Here is a 20074-nt window from a genome sequence, read left to right as displayed (position 1 = left end):
GAGGCAGAACTTGGGTTTTTCACCCCTGCTGGGAACCAGGAGGTAGGCTTGAGTAGCAGTGGCCCAGGTGGGGGAGGGGCACAGGCTTTTTGGAGCTGACAACCACAACACACAAAGCTGATTGATTAGCAAGTTGGTCTGGGGTCATCTATGGACCAGGGAACAGGGCAGGCAAGTGAAGAACCTGATCCTCCTTAAATCATACCACCTGGGACCTTCTGAAGATTGGGATACTGCAGCCTGGAAACAGTGCCCTACTTTAAGCAGCTAAAAGTCAAGTAAAAGAAAGGCAAAATGAGCAGACAGAGGAAGTTCAGGACCATAGAAAGTTTCTTCAGTGACAAGGAATATCAATGTGCACCCTCAGAGGAAGATGTCAATGTCAGGGCTCCTATATCTAAAGCTTCCAAGAAAAATATGAATTGGACTCAGGCCATAGAGGCATGTAAAAGGACTTTGAAGATAAAGTTAGAGAGGTAGAGGAAAAATGGAAAGAGAAATAAGGGTGATGCAGGAAAGACATGAGAAAAAAGTTAACAGATTGAAAAGTCAAATTGGCCAAATGGAAAAGGAAATACAAAAGCTCTCTGATGAAAATAATTGCCTATGAATTAGGATAGAATAAATGGAAGCTACTGACTTTATGAGAAACCAAGACACAATAAAGAAAATCCAAATGAATAAAAAAATAGAGGGCAATGTGAAATATTTTCTTAGAAAAACTGCTGACCTGGAAAATAGGTCTAGTAGAGATCATTTGAAAATTATTGGTCTACCTGAAAATCATGATCAAAGAAAGAGCTTAGACATCATCTTCCAAGAAATTGTCAGGGAAAATTGCCCTGATATTCTAGAAGCAGAAGGTAAGATAGAAATTGAAAGAATCCATTGATCCCAAAAGGAAAACTCTCAAGAATATTATAGCCAAATTCCAGAGCTCTCAGGTCAAGGAAAAAATATTGCAAACTGCCACAAAGAAAGAATTCAAGTACTGTGGAGACAGTCAGGATAGCACAAGATCTAGCAGCTTCTACATTAAAAGACCAGAGGGCATAGGATATGATATTCCAGAGGTCTCATTGAGTTCCTACTGAACAGGAAATGTTTCCCCACCTGGCTATCCCTGAATTTGGCTATTACTGTATGACTGGTGGCCACTTGTAACTTTTATCTGAAATTTGTCTGGTTACCTCAAATCAAACAGAGTCAAGGATGTTTTATCCTGGCCTTATAATCATGTCCCTGCTTTTTCTTTTATAGCAGATTTCTATAATCAGAGCAAATAGTCAATAGGAGAAATGAGCACAATGCAAGCATATAAGATCTTACTGTTTTCAGTTTAAATGTGTGGTCACTTTTTATGTCAAACAACAAGGTATATTGATATTCAGGTTTGTCATCTGCCTGCTAATGTTTATGTGGTGTTTTGATAAGGTTAAATTAACTGGGTATCTTTTTGGTTTAGAAGAAAGTGAAATTCTTCCCCATTCTGATGAGAGAGAGGGTGGTAACTAGGAAACATAGTTATGCATTTCAGGTTTTATCATAAATCTGCCCAGTCAGATCTCTGTTATGTACTGCCAAGGGAACCAAACTACCAATTCCATAGCACAAGGGAATCAGAGGGCAGACCTTGCTGCTAGATTAGTTGCTAAGTACATTCACCTGTCAACCCTAGCCTTGGTCCCATTACACTCTATTGTGCCCCAAGGTATTTTCCCTTCCTATAACAAGGAGGAGATTACATATCTTTAGTGTTAACTACCACTTCCTTAAGACCATATGTTATCTTGGGCTATTTGTATTCCAGAGTAAGAATGCTACTGCCTCTTAGAAGAGAAACCTGGGACAATTTTCTTTGGGGCATCTGCAAACCTGCTGCCCGTATTATTCCTTTTGTTGGATATCTTGAACATGAAGCTATGCTTGCAAATTTAACATTGGGAATAGAATAAATTTCTAATTCCACTGCATTAGGGTTACAAGAATTGGAAGGGTGCTCAAACTCTCTGGCAAATGTGGTCCTGGACTGAGGTGGAGTCTATATGGTTCAGAATACCTCCTGAAGTTTGAGCTGCCATACAGAGGTTACCTGGATGGCTGAAAGTGTTCATAACTGCTTGCTTTGTCAAGTTTTTCATGGAACTCTTAGATTTATTCTGTATTATATTCCCTGTTGCCCCTTGGTCTGTTTGTAAATCATTTTTGTTTTGTGCTGTGGTTCTTGCATTTGTAACACTAGCTCCTAGATCTCCCTCAATTCATATAGCCCCTGTGGGTCCCACTTTGCCCCTGTTCAGCAGGAAGTAGATACAGAAGAATTGATCATTGTCCTTTTTCCAGGGATATATGAAAAGGGGGTAGTGAAGTAGCACACAAAAAAGGGGTTAATAGAAAAACCTAAGATCCAAGCTCTAATTCAGATATGAGCCCTAAAAGGGATTCAGACCCCAGTTAATGAATAACTTACAAGTCAGGATGCTAAGTTCTCTTACCCACAGTAATCAGTACCCATAACGGGGACATAAAGGGGCAGGTCATATAACAACGATGGAATTGACAGGCTATAGAAACTCAAACTAGGAATAAATTATAAATGAAAATGTTTTGAAACTAGCCATGGGAATCAGAAAGAGACATGCTCAGAAAAGGCCAAATGTGTCCCCAGATTCACATTGCTTCCTCACAGAGTTTGGTATGGATCAGTCATCTGGGTAATCTGAGATCTGAGAGATGAAGGCAGTACCATTATCGCTATGGTGCGATTTGGGAAGGCCGAAGCTAGGAATTATTTCATTGAGAAGGGCTTTTGTTACATCCTGCCCTTTTTCTGTTTTGCTGGGAAAGGCTTCTACCCATCCAGTAAAGACCTACAAAGACTAAAAGTACTCCATACCTCTTACAAGTTGGTAAGTGAGTAAAATATATCTGCCAATCTTTCCCTGGTAGTTCCCTGTCTTTGGAGTAGTTTAAGGAGGGGGAGGTTTGAGGGGCCCAGTAGTATTAGTTTAGGTGCAGAGGGCACAAGACTTGCAGACATCCCTTATGGTCTTAGAGATGCCTTTGCCCATAAAGAGAGGCTTTACTGATGTGGTGAGAGCTTCCCAGCCCAGGTGAATGGAATTGTGGAGGCCCACTGCAATTTTGTCATATTCTCAGGGGAAAGCAGAAAACCAGTAGGAAAGTGCCAGTCCTGTATCCTCAGGAACACAACCTTGAATTTTAGCCTGTATAGTCTCCTTCTTGCTATAGGAATGGGAGATATTTTGGGGCACAGTAGGGTGCAAAGGTCCATGGCTAGGGCTGGGTGGGGTGGTGTAAATGAAACTGGAAGCCAAATTATCAGCAAGGGTTGCCCTATAATTCCCTTGTGCTATGGAGTGAACCACTTGGTGCCCTTGGTAGTGCATAAAAGAGACCTGGCTGGGTAGGTTTATGGCCTCAAGTAGGTCCAGAATCTCTTTTCTGGGAGAATTCTTCAAGGTCAATAGTCTCTTTCTTTCCAAGTAGAAAACATGAAATGCAGAAATAGCTTTATAACATAAATAAATCCTAGTTACCATTCTCCTCATCAAAATATGTGAATTTCAGGGTTTGTTTGTTTGTTTTTGTAAACCAAGAAGGAAGATACACAGTTAATTTAGCCTTATCATAATACCAGGTAAGCATTAACAGGTGTAACGATTGGAATGACGCCACCTGCTGGAGACTTACTGTAGAAGAGTTCCACCCATGAAGCAAAGGTCTTTGAGGGCAAGACCAGGAGTCTTTTCTTTTGCATCAAGAAGTGACGTGGGCTAGTGGGAGGAAGAAGGAAGAGACTGGCGCTCGGTCTGGGGCTCTTTCCTCTGGACTCTGGTGGAGAGCGGAGCTAGAAATGTGCTCTCTCTTTAATAGATAGGAATCTAGGCCTTTTTCTCTCTCTTTACCAAATTCTTATTCTCCTTTATAAATGCTTAAAAGCCTAACTCTTGCTAAAGCTTATAATTTATTGGCGACCACTCATTAGATATTTTAGACAGACTAGCTAGAATTTTAGCCCTTAACACAGGCAGATGGCAAACTTGAGTATTAATGTACCTAGATGTTTGGCATATACAGTGAACACACATTTAGACTGAGAACAGTAAGTTCTTACATACTTGCATTATGCTCATTTCTGCTACTGACAACTTCTCTTATTATAGAAATATGCTACAAAAGAAACATCAGGGACATGATAATAATAGCCAGGATAAAGAACCCTTAGGTCTGTTTGATTTCAAATAAGTTACAAGCAACCACTAGTCATGCAGTAATAGCCAGATAGATTCAGGAATAGCCAGCCAGGTGGGAAACATTTCCTGTTCAGCAGGAACACAAAAAGATGGGGAAACTGGGTCAGGATACTACCTTAGATGAAACCAGGATCATCCTCTTGGGTTTTCCCCCACATACCTCCACCTTTAAGCAGCACATTCCCTCTTGTGGCATTGATTTGTGGCATTCTCTAACTTACTTAATGATCCAGACAACTATACCTGAATTCAAAACTCAAAACAATATCAATTTACAATCCCACCATATTTTATCTTAAATAGCCAATCTCTACGTGCATGGAGTTGCAATGAGCAAAATTTTACCAGGAGACACACACATGTAAGAGGTTTCACCTAACATTTTGCTTGGTTTTTCTTTTCCTTCTTCTGAAGTTTAAACTTAAACTGGTGTAAAGATCAATTATTAGAAATGACTTCTACATAATAAAACTTCTATATAATAACACAATTCCTTGTCTGGGAATTTCACAACCCATTGTAAGCTCTTTTTTGGTAAATTTACAAATTAAGGGGAGTCTAGAATCTCTTTCTTTGTGTCTTTTCCCATGCAATAATTTACCATATAATTTACCCTTACTTCAATTAAGATAGTCCATAACAAAAATGGGTAGGAGTCTCATAATTTAGTTATTCCTAATTTTAACACACATGAAACAATTTAAAAGTTATTTTAAATTGACCAATACTTTACTTTTCAAGACTGTAAATACCAACTAGATTTTCCAATCAAACTGAATTGCTTTCTGGTTCTTCCCTGATAATTGCAGGTCAGTACTTCCTTTCTACTTACTTACTCTGTTTCCTTTTTTAAAAAAACAAATTATGGGGATGGCTAGGTAGCGCCATGGATAAACCACTGCCCTTGGATTCAGGAGGACCTGAGTTCAAATCCAGCCTCAGACACTTGACACTTACTAGTTGTGTGATCCTGGGCAAGTCACTTAACCCTCATTGCCTCACAAAAACAAAAAACAAAAGAAAAAAACAAATTATGTAACTCCAAATAAAACAGCTTCCTGACTCATTCATTCCATTTTTAATAGTAACCCAATCTAAGAAAACATAGAAACATAGTATCTTAAAACAATATTAGGAATTTTTTAAAACTTGAAACAAGGGGGCAGCTAGGTGTCTCAGTGGATAGAGCACTGGCCCTGGAGTCAGGAGGCTGAGTTCAAATCTGGCCTCAGACACTTGACACTTACTAGCTATGTGACCCTGGACAAGTCACTTAACCCTCATTGCCCCACAAAAAAAGAAAAAAAAAGATATACAGCACCCATCCATATTTTGTATATCAGTGTACCAGGGAAATGTTTAGCAACACCTATCCCTGAGGTGAGAGGCCCTCACCTGGGAGAATTCAAGGGTTCCTTGGGGTGGGGGGACGGTTTAGGATCTTTATTTTTTGGGGGTCCCACTGCATACCCATAACATTAAGGTTATTAATCCCAATGCCTAAATAATTTTATAATACTACACAAATCATTGAGTAAGTTTTTTTGTTTCTTTTGGTTTTTTTTTGGGGGGGGGAGGTTAAGTGACTTGCCCAGGGTCTCACAGCTAGTAAGTGTCAAGTCTCTGAGGCCAGATTTGAACTCAGGTCCTCCTGAATCCAGGGCCAGTGCTTTATCCACTGCACTACCTAGCTGCCCCCAAGCCTAAATAATTCTAAAAAACAAAAAACACTACCCATGACCAGTTTAAATTTTTCTTTAGGATTCATTAAGTATACCATCATATCATCTGCAAAGAGTGATGGTTTTGTTTCTTCTTGCCTATTCTAATTCCTTCAATTTCTTTTTCTTTTCTTATTGCTAAGGCTAACATTTCTAGTACAGTGAATCATAGTGTTGATAATAGAAATCCTTATTTCACCCCTGAGCTTATGGGGAACACTTTTAACTTATTTCCTTTATATATTATGCTTGCTTATGATTTAAGATAGATACTGTTATTCATCTTAAGGAAAGCTCCATTTATTCCTGTGCTTTCTGGTGTTTTTTAATAGGAATGGGTGCTATATTTTGTCAAAAGCTTTCTCTGTATTTATTGAGATGATCATATTGATGTAGGAGGTAAAAAAATCCATGATGACCCTCCAATTCCTTGGGTGATCTAGCCTCACGATCCAGGTCACAAGTCCCCCCAACACTTATTTCTCTAAGAGGACCATATCACCCCAATGTCACGACTTGCAGTGAATTGGATTTAAGTTACGGAGGGTTGCTCAAAGTCACCAACCTCATTTTTTCTTTCAGAGCCATCTGGGTTCAGTGGCAAGATATACATTGGGATGACTGGAGATGGAACTAGATTTTTTTTTCATCAATTGGGGTTAAGTGACTTTCCCAGGGTCACACAGCCAGTAAATGTCTGAAGTGAGATTTCAAATCATGTCCTTCTCACTTTAGGGACAGTCATAGATCTTTCCTTCCTACTTCTTAAATTTCCTGGGCTAGAAGAATGTCTCATTCAATTTTTAGGAGGCAAAAAAGGGTTAATGGAAAAACCCAAGACCCAAGCTCTAATTCAAATATTAGCTCTAAAAGGGAGTCAGATCCCAGTTAATGGATAACTTATACTAGGTTCTCTTACCCACAGAAATGAGTGTTCATTACGGGAACAGAGGGAGAGAAGCCATGATGACCTTAGACTAAATGACAGCCTATAGAAATTCTAATGAAAAACTAAGGTGTTTTGAAACTAACCATGGGGATCAGAAAGAGGCATGCTCAGAAAAGGCTAAATTTGTCCCCAGATTCACCTTATGACATGTAAACCCCCAAAACACACCTCCACTGAAAAAGGTACGTGCCTTGGGGGTTGGTTTAGGACCCCAGGAACTCCAAATTAGGATAAGCCCTCCCGGGTGTGAGATTTAAAATTGGATATAAGAGCATTAAACTCCCCCTTTAACTTTACCCTTATATATCTCCCAGACCACTAAGAAAAGGAAGCCTCTGAGCTTTAATCAGTGAGGGATTAGCTTTTATTGTTTAGACAACAAACAGGTGATACTGATTAGGGAAATAGGAAAGTAGAAATACAAATGAATAATCTTAGATCTAAATTTAGTCTATATTCTTTTATAAAACTCACCTAATCCCAAAACTGCTTTCCAGGCCGAGAACCAGAGCCAAACGCCAAAGCATGCGCCTTCACTGCTAAGCTCAGAAGCCAGAGTGAGTGAGCCAGAGAGCGAACTTCCCTTCCCACTCTCAGTTTTAAATTGGCGTCTCTCCAGGCAGCAGCAGGCGCAGGGCTGTTCGTTGCAGTCTCCTCCCCAAAACAGCGATCCTTCAAAAACCGCTTCAGTAGCATGCGCTCAACTATCAAATGATTAAGCTAAGACTTCCTTTTTTACCACACCTGAAACACCTGGAGGTGGAGAGTATTATAATGAGAAGGACAGGCCCTCCCCTGTACCTCCCCAAGGTGGAGATTATTAACATGAGACTGTTAATCAATTTATCCATACTATAAATATAACTGTCTTTTCTTTCACTATTCAAGAGATATCTTTCCACTATTCTGGTTCTCTCCCTGTGGTCACCCACAGTATTGCAATAAAACTTGGGAAACTGAGACACTGAGTCTTGTAATTCTTTTGGGATGACTCACAATCAATTTGACCCCAAATTCCATCCCATATCAATATGTCATTGGAGGATTATGGGTCCCAGTTACCCCAACAGTTCTCTGGGCAGTTCAAGGAACTTTTTCTTTGAAACCTCAGGGGTTTTCCCTTGAAATCAAGTAGGCCTCTCCTTGAACTTAATCAAGGACACACACACACACCCAAAAGAGGTAAGAGGCACCAGATCGAACTGAGAATGCTCCAGGACCACCACCCTACATTCCAGTCCTCCTGAGCACCTGGATGAGGTAATCCAGGAGAAGACTACCTGGAACCGCCCATTAGCAGACTGCTTAGACCCGTCAGGACAAAGTTGACACCCATCACCAGATCGCTCAGGAGGGATTCCTCCTACCCCAGTGCAATGCAGGAGGACCCCCAGCCCCTCACCCAATAAGAAACTCTTACCCACCCCATCTAAACCCTATAAAATGGCGCTCCCTGAGCTAGTCGGGTAGGAAAGCATTTTGTCCATGCAAAAACTTCCTCCCAGCTAGTTTCTCTTGTACCCCAATAAACTTGTTCTTTTATTCCTAATTAGCTCTTGTGCGAGAGTGTAATTCTTCATATGAGTTTGGTTAGTTTTGTTATTGATGTATTGATTACATTGATATTTTTTCCTAATATTGAACCAGCCCTTTTATATCATCTGGTTTTGCTGTGATTTTTTTGAGGGGACTTGTGATGTACATCGGATAGCTAGTTCAGCCCCCAAAATGGAGGCTCACCAGAAAAATTGTGAAGCTACAAAGATTTATTAGGAGAGAGGAACATATGGCCAGGAAACAGAATAACTATGTAAAGATTTTCTTGCTGAGAAGAGCTGGTCTGTTTGTATGTTTTCAAACAAAAGATGTCAAAACAGGAGGGGAATGTGAAACTACAGGGAGGGGGTGCAAAGCAAGAGAAAGGAGCAAAACAACTGGGAAGGGAAACAACTAGGAAAGAGTGCCTAGAGTATGAATAGCAGCCATCCATATCAATATAACTTCTTTGTTTCCTTCAGACCAGTGTCTTTGTGCTGGGCTACACTAGATTACTGAGGTAGGAGGCAGAGCTGCTTTTCCCTTGGGAAAATTTAAGGATTCCTTGGGGTTTGAGGTACCTCATCCCATATTTTCACCATGCTTATTCGCTTTTTTTATTAATATGATTTTGTTTTCTTCTTTTTAATTAGATTAGCTAAGTGTCATTTTTTGTAAAGAACCAGGTTATAGTTTTATTTATAATGTTTATATTTTTATTCAAATTTATCAATTTAAACTAAAATTTTTTATTCTTTTTTCTTTTGTACTTTATATTAGGTTTATTTATTTAATATTTCTAAATGCCTATTCATTTCAGTAATCCTCTCTTTATGAAAATTTTGCTAATGTATGTTTGTAAGTGTTGTGGGGAAATAGGGTAGGGGGTTTGGGATAGGGGTAGGGGTTTGGGGTCCTTAGGAATTCCTCTTTAAAGAATTACACCCTCTTGCACACAAATACGATAGAATAAGATACTAATTTATTTAGGGGCTGGGGAAGGGAAACCAAGAGAGAAATCTTTGGACTTCTCATGGGGAGAAGGCATGGCACAGAACGTGGCTCTGAGATACCAATCTCCTGGAGCAGGAGACAGGCAGATACTTTTATAGAGAACTGATGGGGGTCACCACCTGACTGTGGAAAGTTCCCTTAGTGAGGGAGGACCAACACTCACTGGTGGTGGCTGGGGGAATTGGGTGAGGGGTGGCTGCTGATCTCTCAAGGCATCTCTCTCTTCCTCCTACCACAGAGGCAGCAGCCACACCTAATCTTATCTCCCCAGGGGCGAGGGAGACTGGAGTGAAGGGTGGTGGTCCAGCTAGCTCAGTCTCCATCTGGTTCCACTTGTCTCTTTAGTTGTGTCTGTCCTTTGGTTTAGTTTCTCAAGAAGGTTCTTTGATGTACTCCAGAGAACTTCTGCAGTGCTAGGCCCTATAACAGTAAGCATATTGTTTTCTTCTGAATAGTGGATTAATTTCACCCACCCCCCTCAAATTGGCATGCTTTTTCATAATTATTTTTATGTAGGTGTTCATTTTTTATGTTTTGTTGTTTAACCTATTCATAATTTAATACTTTAATGCTAAGGTTTCATTTGGGTCTTACCTTTTTCTTTGTGGTTCATGAATGAAATTCTATTCTTATTGTTTTTAGGTTGGTAAATTACATATTATCTATTTCTTCCTTTATATATTTGTTTGCAATATATTTGTTGGTCTAGATTTCCATAAAAGCAGTAAGAAGGGGTTTGGAATTTATGATTGTTACTACCTAGCTTCATCCTCACATAACTTTAGATCCTAATTTCTAGCCCTGTGGGGGGGGGGGGAGGGGGAAGGGGAAGGGGGAATGAGACTTCTTTACTTATCAAGAAGTGGGGTAAAAGCCAGCTACAATTACTATAATTGTATTAACTGTTATGGGCCCAGAGCACCCCAGGAGTTCTCTGAGGTATATCAAGGAACCCTCTCCTTTAGAAGCTAAACCAAAGGACCGAAACAGAGATAAGTGGAACCAGATTGGACTGAGCTAGCTTTGGGACCTCCACCCTTCATTCTAGTCTCCCTCAACCCTCAGGAGATAAGATTAGGTGTAGCTGCTGCCTTTGTGTCCTGAGGAGATAGCTTGAGAGATCTGCAGCCACCCCTTACCCAACTCCCCCAGCCACTACCAGTGGGGGATGGTCCTCCCTCACTAAGGGAAATTTCCCCAGAATCAGATGGTCTCCCCCATCAGTCCTCTATAAAAGTACCTTCCTGCTCAAGGAGATTGGTATCTCAGAGCCACGCTCTGTCCCATGCCTTTCTCCCCATGAGAAGAAGTCCACTGATTTCTCTCTTGGTTTTCCTTCCTTTCTGCTTCCTCTAAAAAAATTACTATCTTATTCTAATTGTTTTTGTGTGCAAGAGGGTGTAATTCTTTAAAGAGGAATTCCTAAGGACCCCAAACCCCTACCCTTACCCAAACCCCCTACCCCATTTTCCCCATGACATTAACCATAAAGAAGAACCTCTGTAGTAAACACACACACACACACACACACCAAAAAAAAAAAAATGTGAAAGCCTATATATAAATATATTATGTAATTATGATGTTTTTAACAAAAATTAACTTTTTTAAACATTTTAATATTCTATGCTTCACATATGTATTTTCCAGAGATAATTTTACTTCATCTTAAGAAGAGAAAAAAAAATTAGTAATATCCAAACTGCCTCCTAGACATGGAATTCTCTAATCTGTATTGCTCTCCTGAGAAATCCACCCCCTAAGAAGAGTTCCTTGCTCATTATACTCCCAGGGTTCAAAAATCCACTGAACTAAGAATTTTATATTCACATAAGTAAGATGAATACAGATCTCCCTGCCTACCGTTTACCTCCTCCCCTTACCAATATGTAGGCCTATATCCAACTTGCAGTTGCCTCAGGATTTGGAACTCTCCACATGATACAAATGTGTTACTTATGATTTTGGTGAGTTCCCCAAGTTCCCCAAATATTCTTTTTTTATAATAAGCATTTTTATTTAAAGTTTTGTGTTGAATATTATATCCTTCCTTCCTTTCCTCCTGTCCCCCTCCCTGAGGCATAATCAATCAGAAATACATTAAACATGTACAATTATATAAAACATTATCATATTAATTATTTTGTATAATAAAACTCAAATACATTTTTAAAAATGAAAGAAAGTGATAAATAGAATGCTTCAGTTTGTATTTAATCAATATCAGTTTTCTTTGGAGATGGATAGTATGCTTCATCATCAGTCCTTTGGGATTGTCTTAGATCATTGTACTGCTGAGAATAGCTAAGTCCTTCACAGTTCATCATCAAACAATATTGCTGTCACTGTGCACAATGTTCTCCTGGTTCTGCTCTGTTCTGTATACATCAGTTCATATAAGTCTTTCTAGGCTTTTCTGAAATCATCCTGCTTACCATTTCTTTTTGTTTTTGTGGGGCAATGGGGGCTAAGTGACTTGCCCAGGGTCACACAGCTAGGAAGTGTCAAGTGTCTGAGGCAGTATTTGAACTCAGGTCCTCCTGAATCTAGGGCCAGTGCTTTATCTACTGTGCCATCTAGCTGCCCCCTCTAATTTCTTATAGCACATAAATATTCCATTACAAATATATACCACAGTTCGCTCAGCCATTCCACAACTCATGGGCATTCCTTTGATTTGCAATTCTTAGCTACCACAAAATGAGCTGCTAGAAATATTTTTTGTAGAAATAGATCTTTTTTTTCCTCTTTTTTGTGATGTCTTTGGGATATAAACCTGGCAGTGTATTGCTGGATCAAAGAGTAAGCACAGTTTTATTGTCCTTTGGGCATAGTTCTAAATGGCTCTCCAGAATGATTAGATCAGTTCAAACCCAAATGTGATTCTTAATGATTAATATTTTTTTTTGTTTAATCTTTGACTGATCTCTAGGGACTCTTCCTCCAAGTATAAGAAAAATATAAGCAAGTCTCTTGCATCATAAATCTTAGAGGAAAAATTGTCTTAACTTAGTATCTAACAGTTCATTATGATTATGACTTTTTTTTGTTCTTAGTACTATCATAAATGAAGACTACTTTTTGGTTCTAATATCTGGAATTCACTTCAGTTTAAAATATATCTGAAATATACAGTATTAAAAAAATTAAGTGATATGCTATTATTTCCTGTGAAAAAGGGCAAGAATCTATGGGAGTTTGATGGCCAATTTGAAGGTGAAATCTCAAACCACTGGTTTGGTAAGTGAAATTCATTTCTTGAAATATCCTCATATGTCTTTGAATTTCAATTAACATTTCCACACCTAGAATTTAATGAATAAAGTAATTTAATATAATATGAAAAATGTATGGAAGTTATTCTCTGAAGTATTATGTTTAGAGCAGGGCTTCTTAAATTTGTTTCCATTCACAACCCCTTTTTGTCTGAGAAAATTTTACATGATACCAGGTATCTGGGTATATAAAATAGTTATACACAATTTTTTGCTGTTGCAAAATTTTTTACAACCACCATATTCAATTATATGACCCTTTATGGGGTCACAAACCATGGTTTAAGAAGCTAGGGCTTAGGTAATAGCTTTGATACTTATTAGATTTTTGATCTGACGAAAATTGAAAATTACCTTTCTGGGCCACAATTTCCTAATATGCAGATTAAGAGAAATAAATCGTGTACTAATTTTCAGGGTATCTGTAAGGAAGGATCATAAATGACAATGAATACAAAGTTTCCATTTACCTGAAGGAATTATATAAATTTATTGCTGTTGATGATGAGGACTATAGTGAAGATGATTATAATGATGATGAAGGTAAACTAGTTCAGGTGTTGAAATTGAGCCATAAAGGAGTAATATTTTAAATAGAGTTGGGAAAGATTGTAGGCAAAGGAAACAGGGAGAGCAAAGACCTAAAGGGCAAAAAGAAAATTGTTTCTCAATACTCAAGAAATCACTTTGGCTAAACCATGAAATTCCCCACAAGCTTATTGATTGGGGATAACATGTTGAGACGTTATGAGATACGAAAGATCATACTGGATTGGAAGTCAGGAGAAAAAGAAATGTGAATCAGAACACCAAATTTTAGTGGCAGATCTAGATATAGCTAGAAGTGGGACAAATTACAATATCTCTGACTCCCAATAGCCTCATTTGTAAAATGAAGATAACAACTCTGCTGACTTCACTGACTTTGCTTTAACATCAGAAAAGTTTGGTTTCTGTTATATGGTGATTTTTTCTTCAGTGTTTTCTTTGATGGTATCATAGATAAGACACTTTGGTAAAATGTTGAAGTAGAAAGCAATGGTAACATAAATAGTTTAATGGGCTAAAATGTAAAAGACAGAGAAAGCTCCAATTGTTTCATTTCATATGTGACAAAGTCCTTTCTTTTATTCTAGTGATCAAAATGAGAGATAGGGACTAAAAATTATTTTTGAGCACTCAGAATCCATTGAATTGGCAATACTTAAAAATAATCATTATTTTTTCAATGTAAATGTTGAAGGAGTTGTCTAACAAAGCACTTCAGCACCGTATGCTGCTTGCTATTGTTAAGGATTTTTAATTCACCCTATAGATAGCCTAATTGTCAAGTTTCAGATGATGCAAATTTATGATGAATAGAAAATTTACTAACAAAATTAGGATTCTGTCAGGATAAAAAGTATTTGACAAACTAATGCATTAATTTGGTTCTATATCAATTAAATCCACTAGAAGTAAATGTAAAATACTGTGAATCAATATATAAAGTTCACAAGGAGAAGATGAAATAAATATAATGAGAAAGTAGTTTCCCAGGAAAAATACAAAGGTGAGAATAATGGGATAGTCAATGGATTTCAAAATCTGTTAGTGGTGTTATATAGAAATCAAAAAAGCATATGAGCTCAAAGTTTATCTTAATTCATTGACTATATAAGTTGTCACTGTGTAGTGTGAAGATAATAGTTTTACTGTACTACCCCTGGTTCACACTGTAGCTTTGCAATTCATTCTGTGTACCATGTTTTAAGAATGATGATGATACATTGAGTCACGATCTCTCAGCGTGGCCCTGTGAGGCCGCAGTATCAAAGTCGATAGTGATGTGGAACGCGACCCCGATCTCGTCAGTCCTGGCGTAGCACTTACCGATGGAGCCAGAGGAGTCGTCCACCTTGTGGGGCACCCCGTTCCTGGTCAAGGCTTCCCATAGCTCCTTGACAAAGGGCATGAACTCCTGATTCTGGCTCAGCGGAAGGACGGAGCATGGGCGTCTGCAGTCTGGCCAACGGCACCATCTCTTGGGCCGACGTGGAAGCCAGGTACCCTCTGTTTGAGAGGCAGGAGACGGGCAAGAAGGATCCAATCGAGGACTGAGGCCTCCGCGGGGTCTCCTTTTCCCACTCACGCCAATAACCCGTAAACCTGTATCATGTGACCTTCTGTGCTGCACTGGGCCAGGGTCTTCGCCCCCGCCCCGACACAGATAGAGATTCAATCAAAGTTTGCGAACAGTTTAAAAAAAAAAAAAGAATGATGATGATAACCTTAGTCCCCAAAAGAGATGCTTGACTAAAGGGTTAAAGGTACTCAGTATTATTTCTTCTGAAAATTAAATGAACTGGAGATGTCCAGATTAGAAAATACCTGACGTTGATATGGTAGCTGGTCCAAGTATTTAAAGCATTTTCATATGAAAGAAATATTAGGAACCTTTAAGAAATGTGAGGTGGGAACTATAAAGAATTGGAGAGAATTAGGAAGAAATTACTTTGGGCTCAAGTAAGGAAAAACTAGAGACCTTCACACCTAAAGCTGTACAACCTTGGAAAGGATTGCTTAAACAGGTAGTGGATGCCCCCTCTTTAGTATGCCTCCACCCTAAGGGTGGGTGACTGCTTATTATTTATATTGTAAATATTTTCTGAGTAATGTGTGATGACAAATATTTTATTCAGACGCTTGAAATATTATTTTAGTGATCATGTAATTATTCTTTCCTTTTAATTCAAAGGATAAATTCCCACAAAGCAAAAAGGAGAATCTATCAAATAATTTTCTTGGACTAAATTGCTGTTTATTTGTAACAGGCTCATAAAAGTCAAAATTTAGTAACTATAGAGCTTGAAGGAAACTATGAGATAATGTAATATAACCCCCTCAATATATAGTTGAGGACCCTGATTCTCAGTAATTATTACTCAGGTACTAAGTGGCATAACTCAGACTGGATTAAATATCACAAAAATGCTTAATAGAAAATCTGAGATTGGAATTCAAACCCTGTTACTCTTAATCTCATGTTCTGTCCCCTGTGTCAGGATTACTCCCTACTTTTCATTTAAACCCTAACTGCAAAAAATAAGAAATAGCAATTATAAAATAAATTTCAAAACATATAAAGTTTCAGCCTCATCTTCTATTCTTCTCATTCTCTCCTCATCTATCCCCATCCATTATTTTCCCTTCTCCCACCTAAATGTTAGAGGAAAGAAAGCAGGAAAATATAATTAGAAACCTAGAACCTAATCAGAATTCTCCAACCAAATTATTTGTACAAGTATTTGCTCTAGACATAAGTTTCTGCATCTTTAAAATGAGAAGCCAGGACTATGTTATGACTAAAGTCTTGCTAATTTAAAGTTTCTATATTCTTGCCCCAACTTTGATATTCTTTGTTCTCAGGTATCTCCCAGATGCAATGTCCTGTTTTCAAGTCTATTTGAGTGGTGAAGCTCTTTCCAGATTTGGCAATCTAACTTTCTCTCAGGTGAGAATTTGATCATTCTTGAAAGCAGGGAACAAGTGAAACAAGATTTTGCTCATTAACTTTTTTCAGAGTTGTATAGATGGTAACCTATATAGTATAATAATAAGAAGGGTCTCCGAAGCACTTGGAACTTTGTCTACTGAAGTAGTTTGGGAAAACCTGTCCCCAGTGTGCCTGAATACCCAAAGAATAATGTGAGAACTGGAGAACAGGAGAAATGGTGAGAAAAAAATGTAGCTGAGGACACTGATTTAATGATCTCAAGTCAAGGAGATCTGAATTCAAATCTAGGTTCTGACTAAGACTAAGTAAGTGTATTACTTTTGGCTAGGCATTTAGTCTCCTTTTGTGCCAGTTTTCTGTATAATGGGGATGATAATGGAAATTACCTCTCAACGTCGTTGAGAAGGGAAATTGGGATTGATATGTGTAAAGTACTGTGCTAACCATGCACATATATGTAAATATTTATTACTATGAATATATATTTCACATTTTAATTTTTATCAGAGAATTCTTTAGCTAAGAGGTACCTCTGAGCTGACAAGTTTAACCCACCCTGAAGTGTAATATCCTCTCAAACATACATGAGAAATAATCATGTAATATTTTCTTGAAAAGTCCCGCTGAGGAGAACCAACTACATATACAGGGAGTCCCTTACACTATTACATACTTCAGTAGGGCATTTTTTCCTTACATGAAACCTAAAGTTACCTTAGTGAGAAGCTCCAGGATGAAATCCCTGATTTGCCAAATATTGTTTGTGTCACCTTAAGCAAATAATTTCTCTTCTATAAAAGGCTGGTATTTGACAAAGGGTATTTTCAGCTTTAAAGTATTTTCCTTATGTAAGAAGTATCACTCTAATGTAATATATTATTCTTATAAGTTTCTCTTCTCAGAGGCAGCATGATGTAGCAGAAGGAGAACTAGGTGGGATTTGGCATCTCCCATTTATACCATATATTCCTTTCAGCAAGTCAGAGAAGCAGAAAATACAAAACAACACAATTTTAGGGATTGTCCTGGCTAATGACGACAATACCTTTCATTTGGTTCTTAATTTTATCGTCTCTAAAACTATCAGGGTGGACTAGAAGGCATCTAACCTGGGAGAGGGCAAGGAAAGAATGATATGGTGGAAAGATTTCCTATATATATGTATGCACATACATACATTCAAATATATATATGTATATACATATATACACAGACCTAAGTAAATATAAATACATATGTATATGTATATAGTGTATATTATATTACTTCATTATAAATAACCATAAAATGTAATTATTATTATATATAATACAGAGAGATAGATATATACATACATACATACACACATGTACATACATGTACATACATAATTGGCTCTAAAATGAGAGGACATAGGTTGAGAAAGGATCTTTGCTATTTATTACCTACATCAATTTACCTCACTAGACCTCAATTTATTTAATGAAAGAATGCACAATAGATAGCTTCTGAGGTTGTTTTCTATTACTATGTTCATGATACCATTATGTAAATTATTTCATTCATCTAAAATCCATACACTTCTTCAGTACAAAAAGATATTTTATGGAATAGCTCTAACATGAGCAATCATTGTTAGTATTGATGTCTTTGCTGACTTTTGTTTTCCTGATTTATTTCTATTCTTGCTTTCTTTCTCAGTCATTGACATGATATATGAAAAGAATGGCCATGGAAAATTCCACAGTGGTCACAGAGTTCCTCCTTTTGGGACTGACAGAACGTGCAGAATTGAAAGTCCTCCTCTTTATGCTTTTCCTGGTGATATATATCATTTCTTTGGTAGGGAATCTTGGTATGATTGTATTAATCCAAATCACTCCTAAGCTCCACACTCCCATGTACTTTTTTCTCAGCTTTCTCTCATTTATTGATGCTTGCTGTTGTTCTGCCTCTGCGCCAGAAATGTTTGTAAATTTCTTCAAGGACAAGGTAACTATACCATTCACTGCTTGTCTGCTGCAATATTTTTTACTTGCAGCCCTTGTTACCACTGAGGGGTTTTTCCTAGCAGTGATGGCATATGACCGGTATGTGGCGATTGTTAATCCATTGCTTTACATGATGGTCATGACCAAAAGAGTGTGTTTCCTCCTCATCATCGGGTCATTTATTGGGGGAACAATTAATTCACTGATGCACATTATCGGCTTAATCAGATTATCCTTCTGTGGGCCAAATGTCATCAGCCATTTCTTTTGTGATCTACCCCCATTGCTGAAGCTCTCCTGCTCTGACACTTCCAGAAATGAGTTGTATCTCCTCATATCCTCAGGAGTAATTGCTGTAATCACTCTGGGTACTGTGATCATCTCTTATATCTTCATTGCTGTTGCCATTCTCAGAATACGCTCTGCAGCGGCAACCCGTAAAGCTTTCTCTACTTGTGCTTCCCACCTGACAACTGTCACCTTGTTCTATGGTTCCATCAGCTTCAACTACATTCAACCAAGCTCACAGTATTCCCTAGAACAAGAGAAAGTGATTTCTGTGTTTTATATCATGGTGACCCCCATGTTGAACCCATTAATCTATAGCCTAAGGAACAAAGAGGTCAAAGATGCTATAAAAAGGGCAATAAATTTGGAAGTATCTTTCTGTTAATGTTATCATTGTGATGCCTTTGGTCCAAAAATACTGCAACTGCCAGTGGTGAACCTCAAGAAAAATTGATTGAAAAATGAAGTGTTAGAACTTAGAGAGACATTTGAAAATGGAAAGTATAATACTAGAATTAGGAAAACCTGGGAGGTCAACAAATAATATTGTATTTTTACATTTGTTAAAAGGAAATTGAGACAGTTGATAAAATGATGCATCTATAGCCACATAGTCAGTAGAGGAGTAAAAAGTGAAAATAGGATATTTTTATTTCCTTATCAATTTTCCTCAATATGGTCATGGTCACATTATTCACTCTTCCCAAATATCTATGAGAGGTAGCCAAATTTGAGGTTAGAAAAAATCATATGAGACCAAATTAATGAAATATGTAAATCTCAGAATCATGAATATAGAATCTATAACTGAATCCTATGGAATTGATGAAATATCTATAAGGATCAATACAGAAGAAAATGGAAAGATATCACAGGACAGAGTCTGTGGGGCACATCATTGGTATGTGTATGACCTGGATGAAAATCCATCAAAGAAACAATCACTCAGGTGATTTGGAAGGAGAAATGAGAATAGTGTAAGAAAAAAATATATACGAGAGATATAAGTATCAAACTGAAGGACCAGATCAAGAAGCTAAAGGTGCAGCATTTAAAAAAAAAAAGATTTTGATAGCAAAAAGGACATTTCATCTGGCAATTAAGAAATTATTGATAATTTGAGGAACATTTTATTGGAATGACATAGTTGAAGCCAGACTGCAGAGTTAAGAAGAGAGTGAGAGGGAGAAAAATGGAGCACTGGCTGTATAGGGGCTTCTCAAGGATTGTAGCTACACAAGGGAGGAAAGATATAGAATGATCCATATAGCTGGAATGGATAGAGCAAGTGAGGGAACTTTGAAAATGTAAATAACTTCTAATCCTTATGTCTTAAAACCTACATTTTGTTTTGCTGGCTTTGTTAAGGGAGACCTATAAGCACAGGACTATTATGTTAACATTTTTTATACTTTACATTGGTCATGATTAATCTGTTATATTTGATTATTCTGGTCACCATGTTTTTAAAAGAACACCAAAAATATGGAGGGCAATAGATGAGCATAAATAGGAGAGTAAAGAACATGAATATCTTGATTTGTTGAT

At 37.8% G+C, this 20074-nt stretch overlaps 1 protein-coding gene across 1 annotated transcript; it reads left to right on the top strand.

Annotated features, from left to right (window-relative positions):
- Positions 1–13162: 13162 nt before the first annotated feature.
- Positions 13163–18911, top strand: LOC122732970 (olfactory receptor 1052-like). The gene is made up of 2 exons (XM_043973430.1): positions 13163–13173; positions 17972–18911. The coding sequence occupies exon 2, from the start codon at positions 17973–17975 to the stop codon at positions 18909–18911; it is 939 nt and encodes a 312-aa protein (XP_043829365.1). The 5' UTR covers positions 13163–13173; position 17972.
- The last annotated feature ends 1163 nt before the right edge of the window (positions 18912–20074 follow it).

Source organism: Dromiciops gliroides, chromosome 6, assembly GCF_019393635.1.
Source record: "Dromiciops gliroides isolate mDroGli1 chromosome 6, mDroGli1.pri, whole genome shotgun sequence".
NCBI classification, from domain to species: Eukaryota; Metazoa; Chordata; class Mammalia; order Microbiotheria; family Microbiotheriidae; genus Dromiciops; species Dromiciops gliroides.
This window is presented reverse-complemented; position numbering and strand designations above follow the sequence as displayed.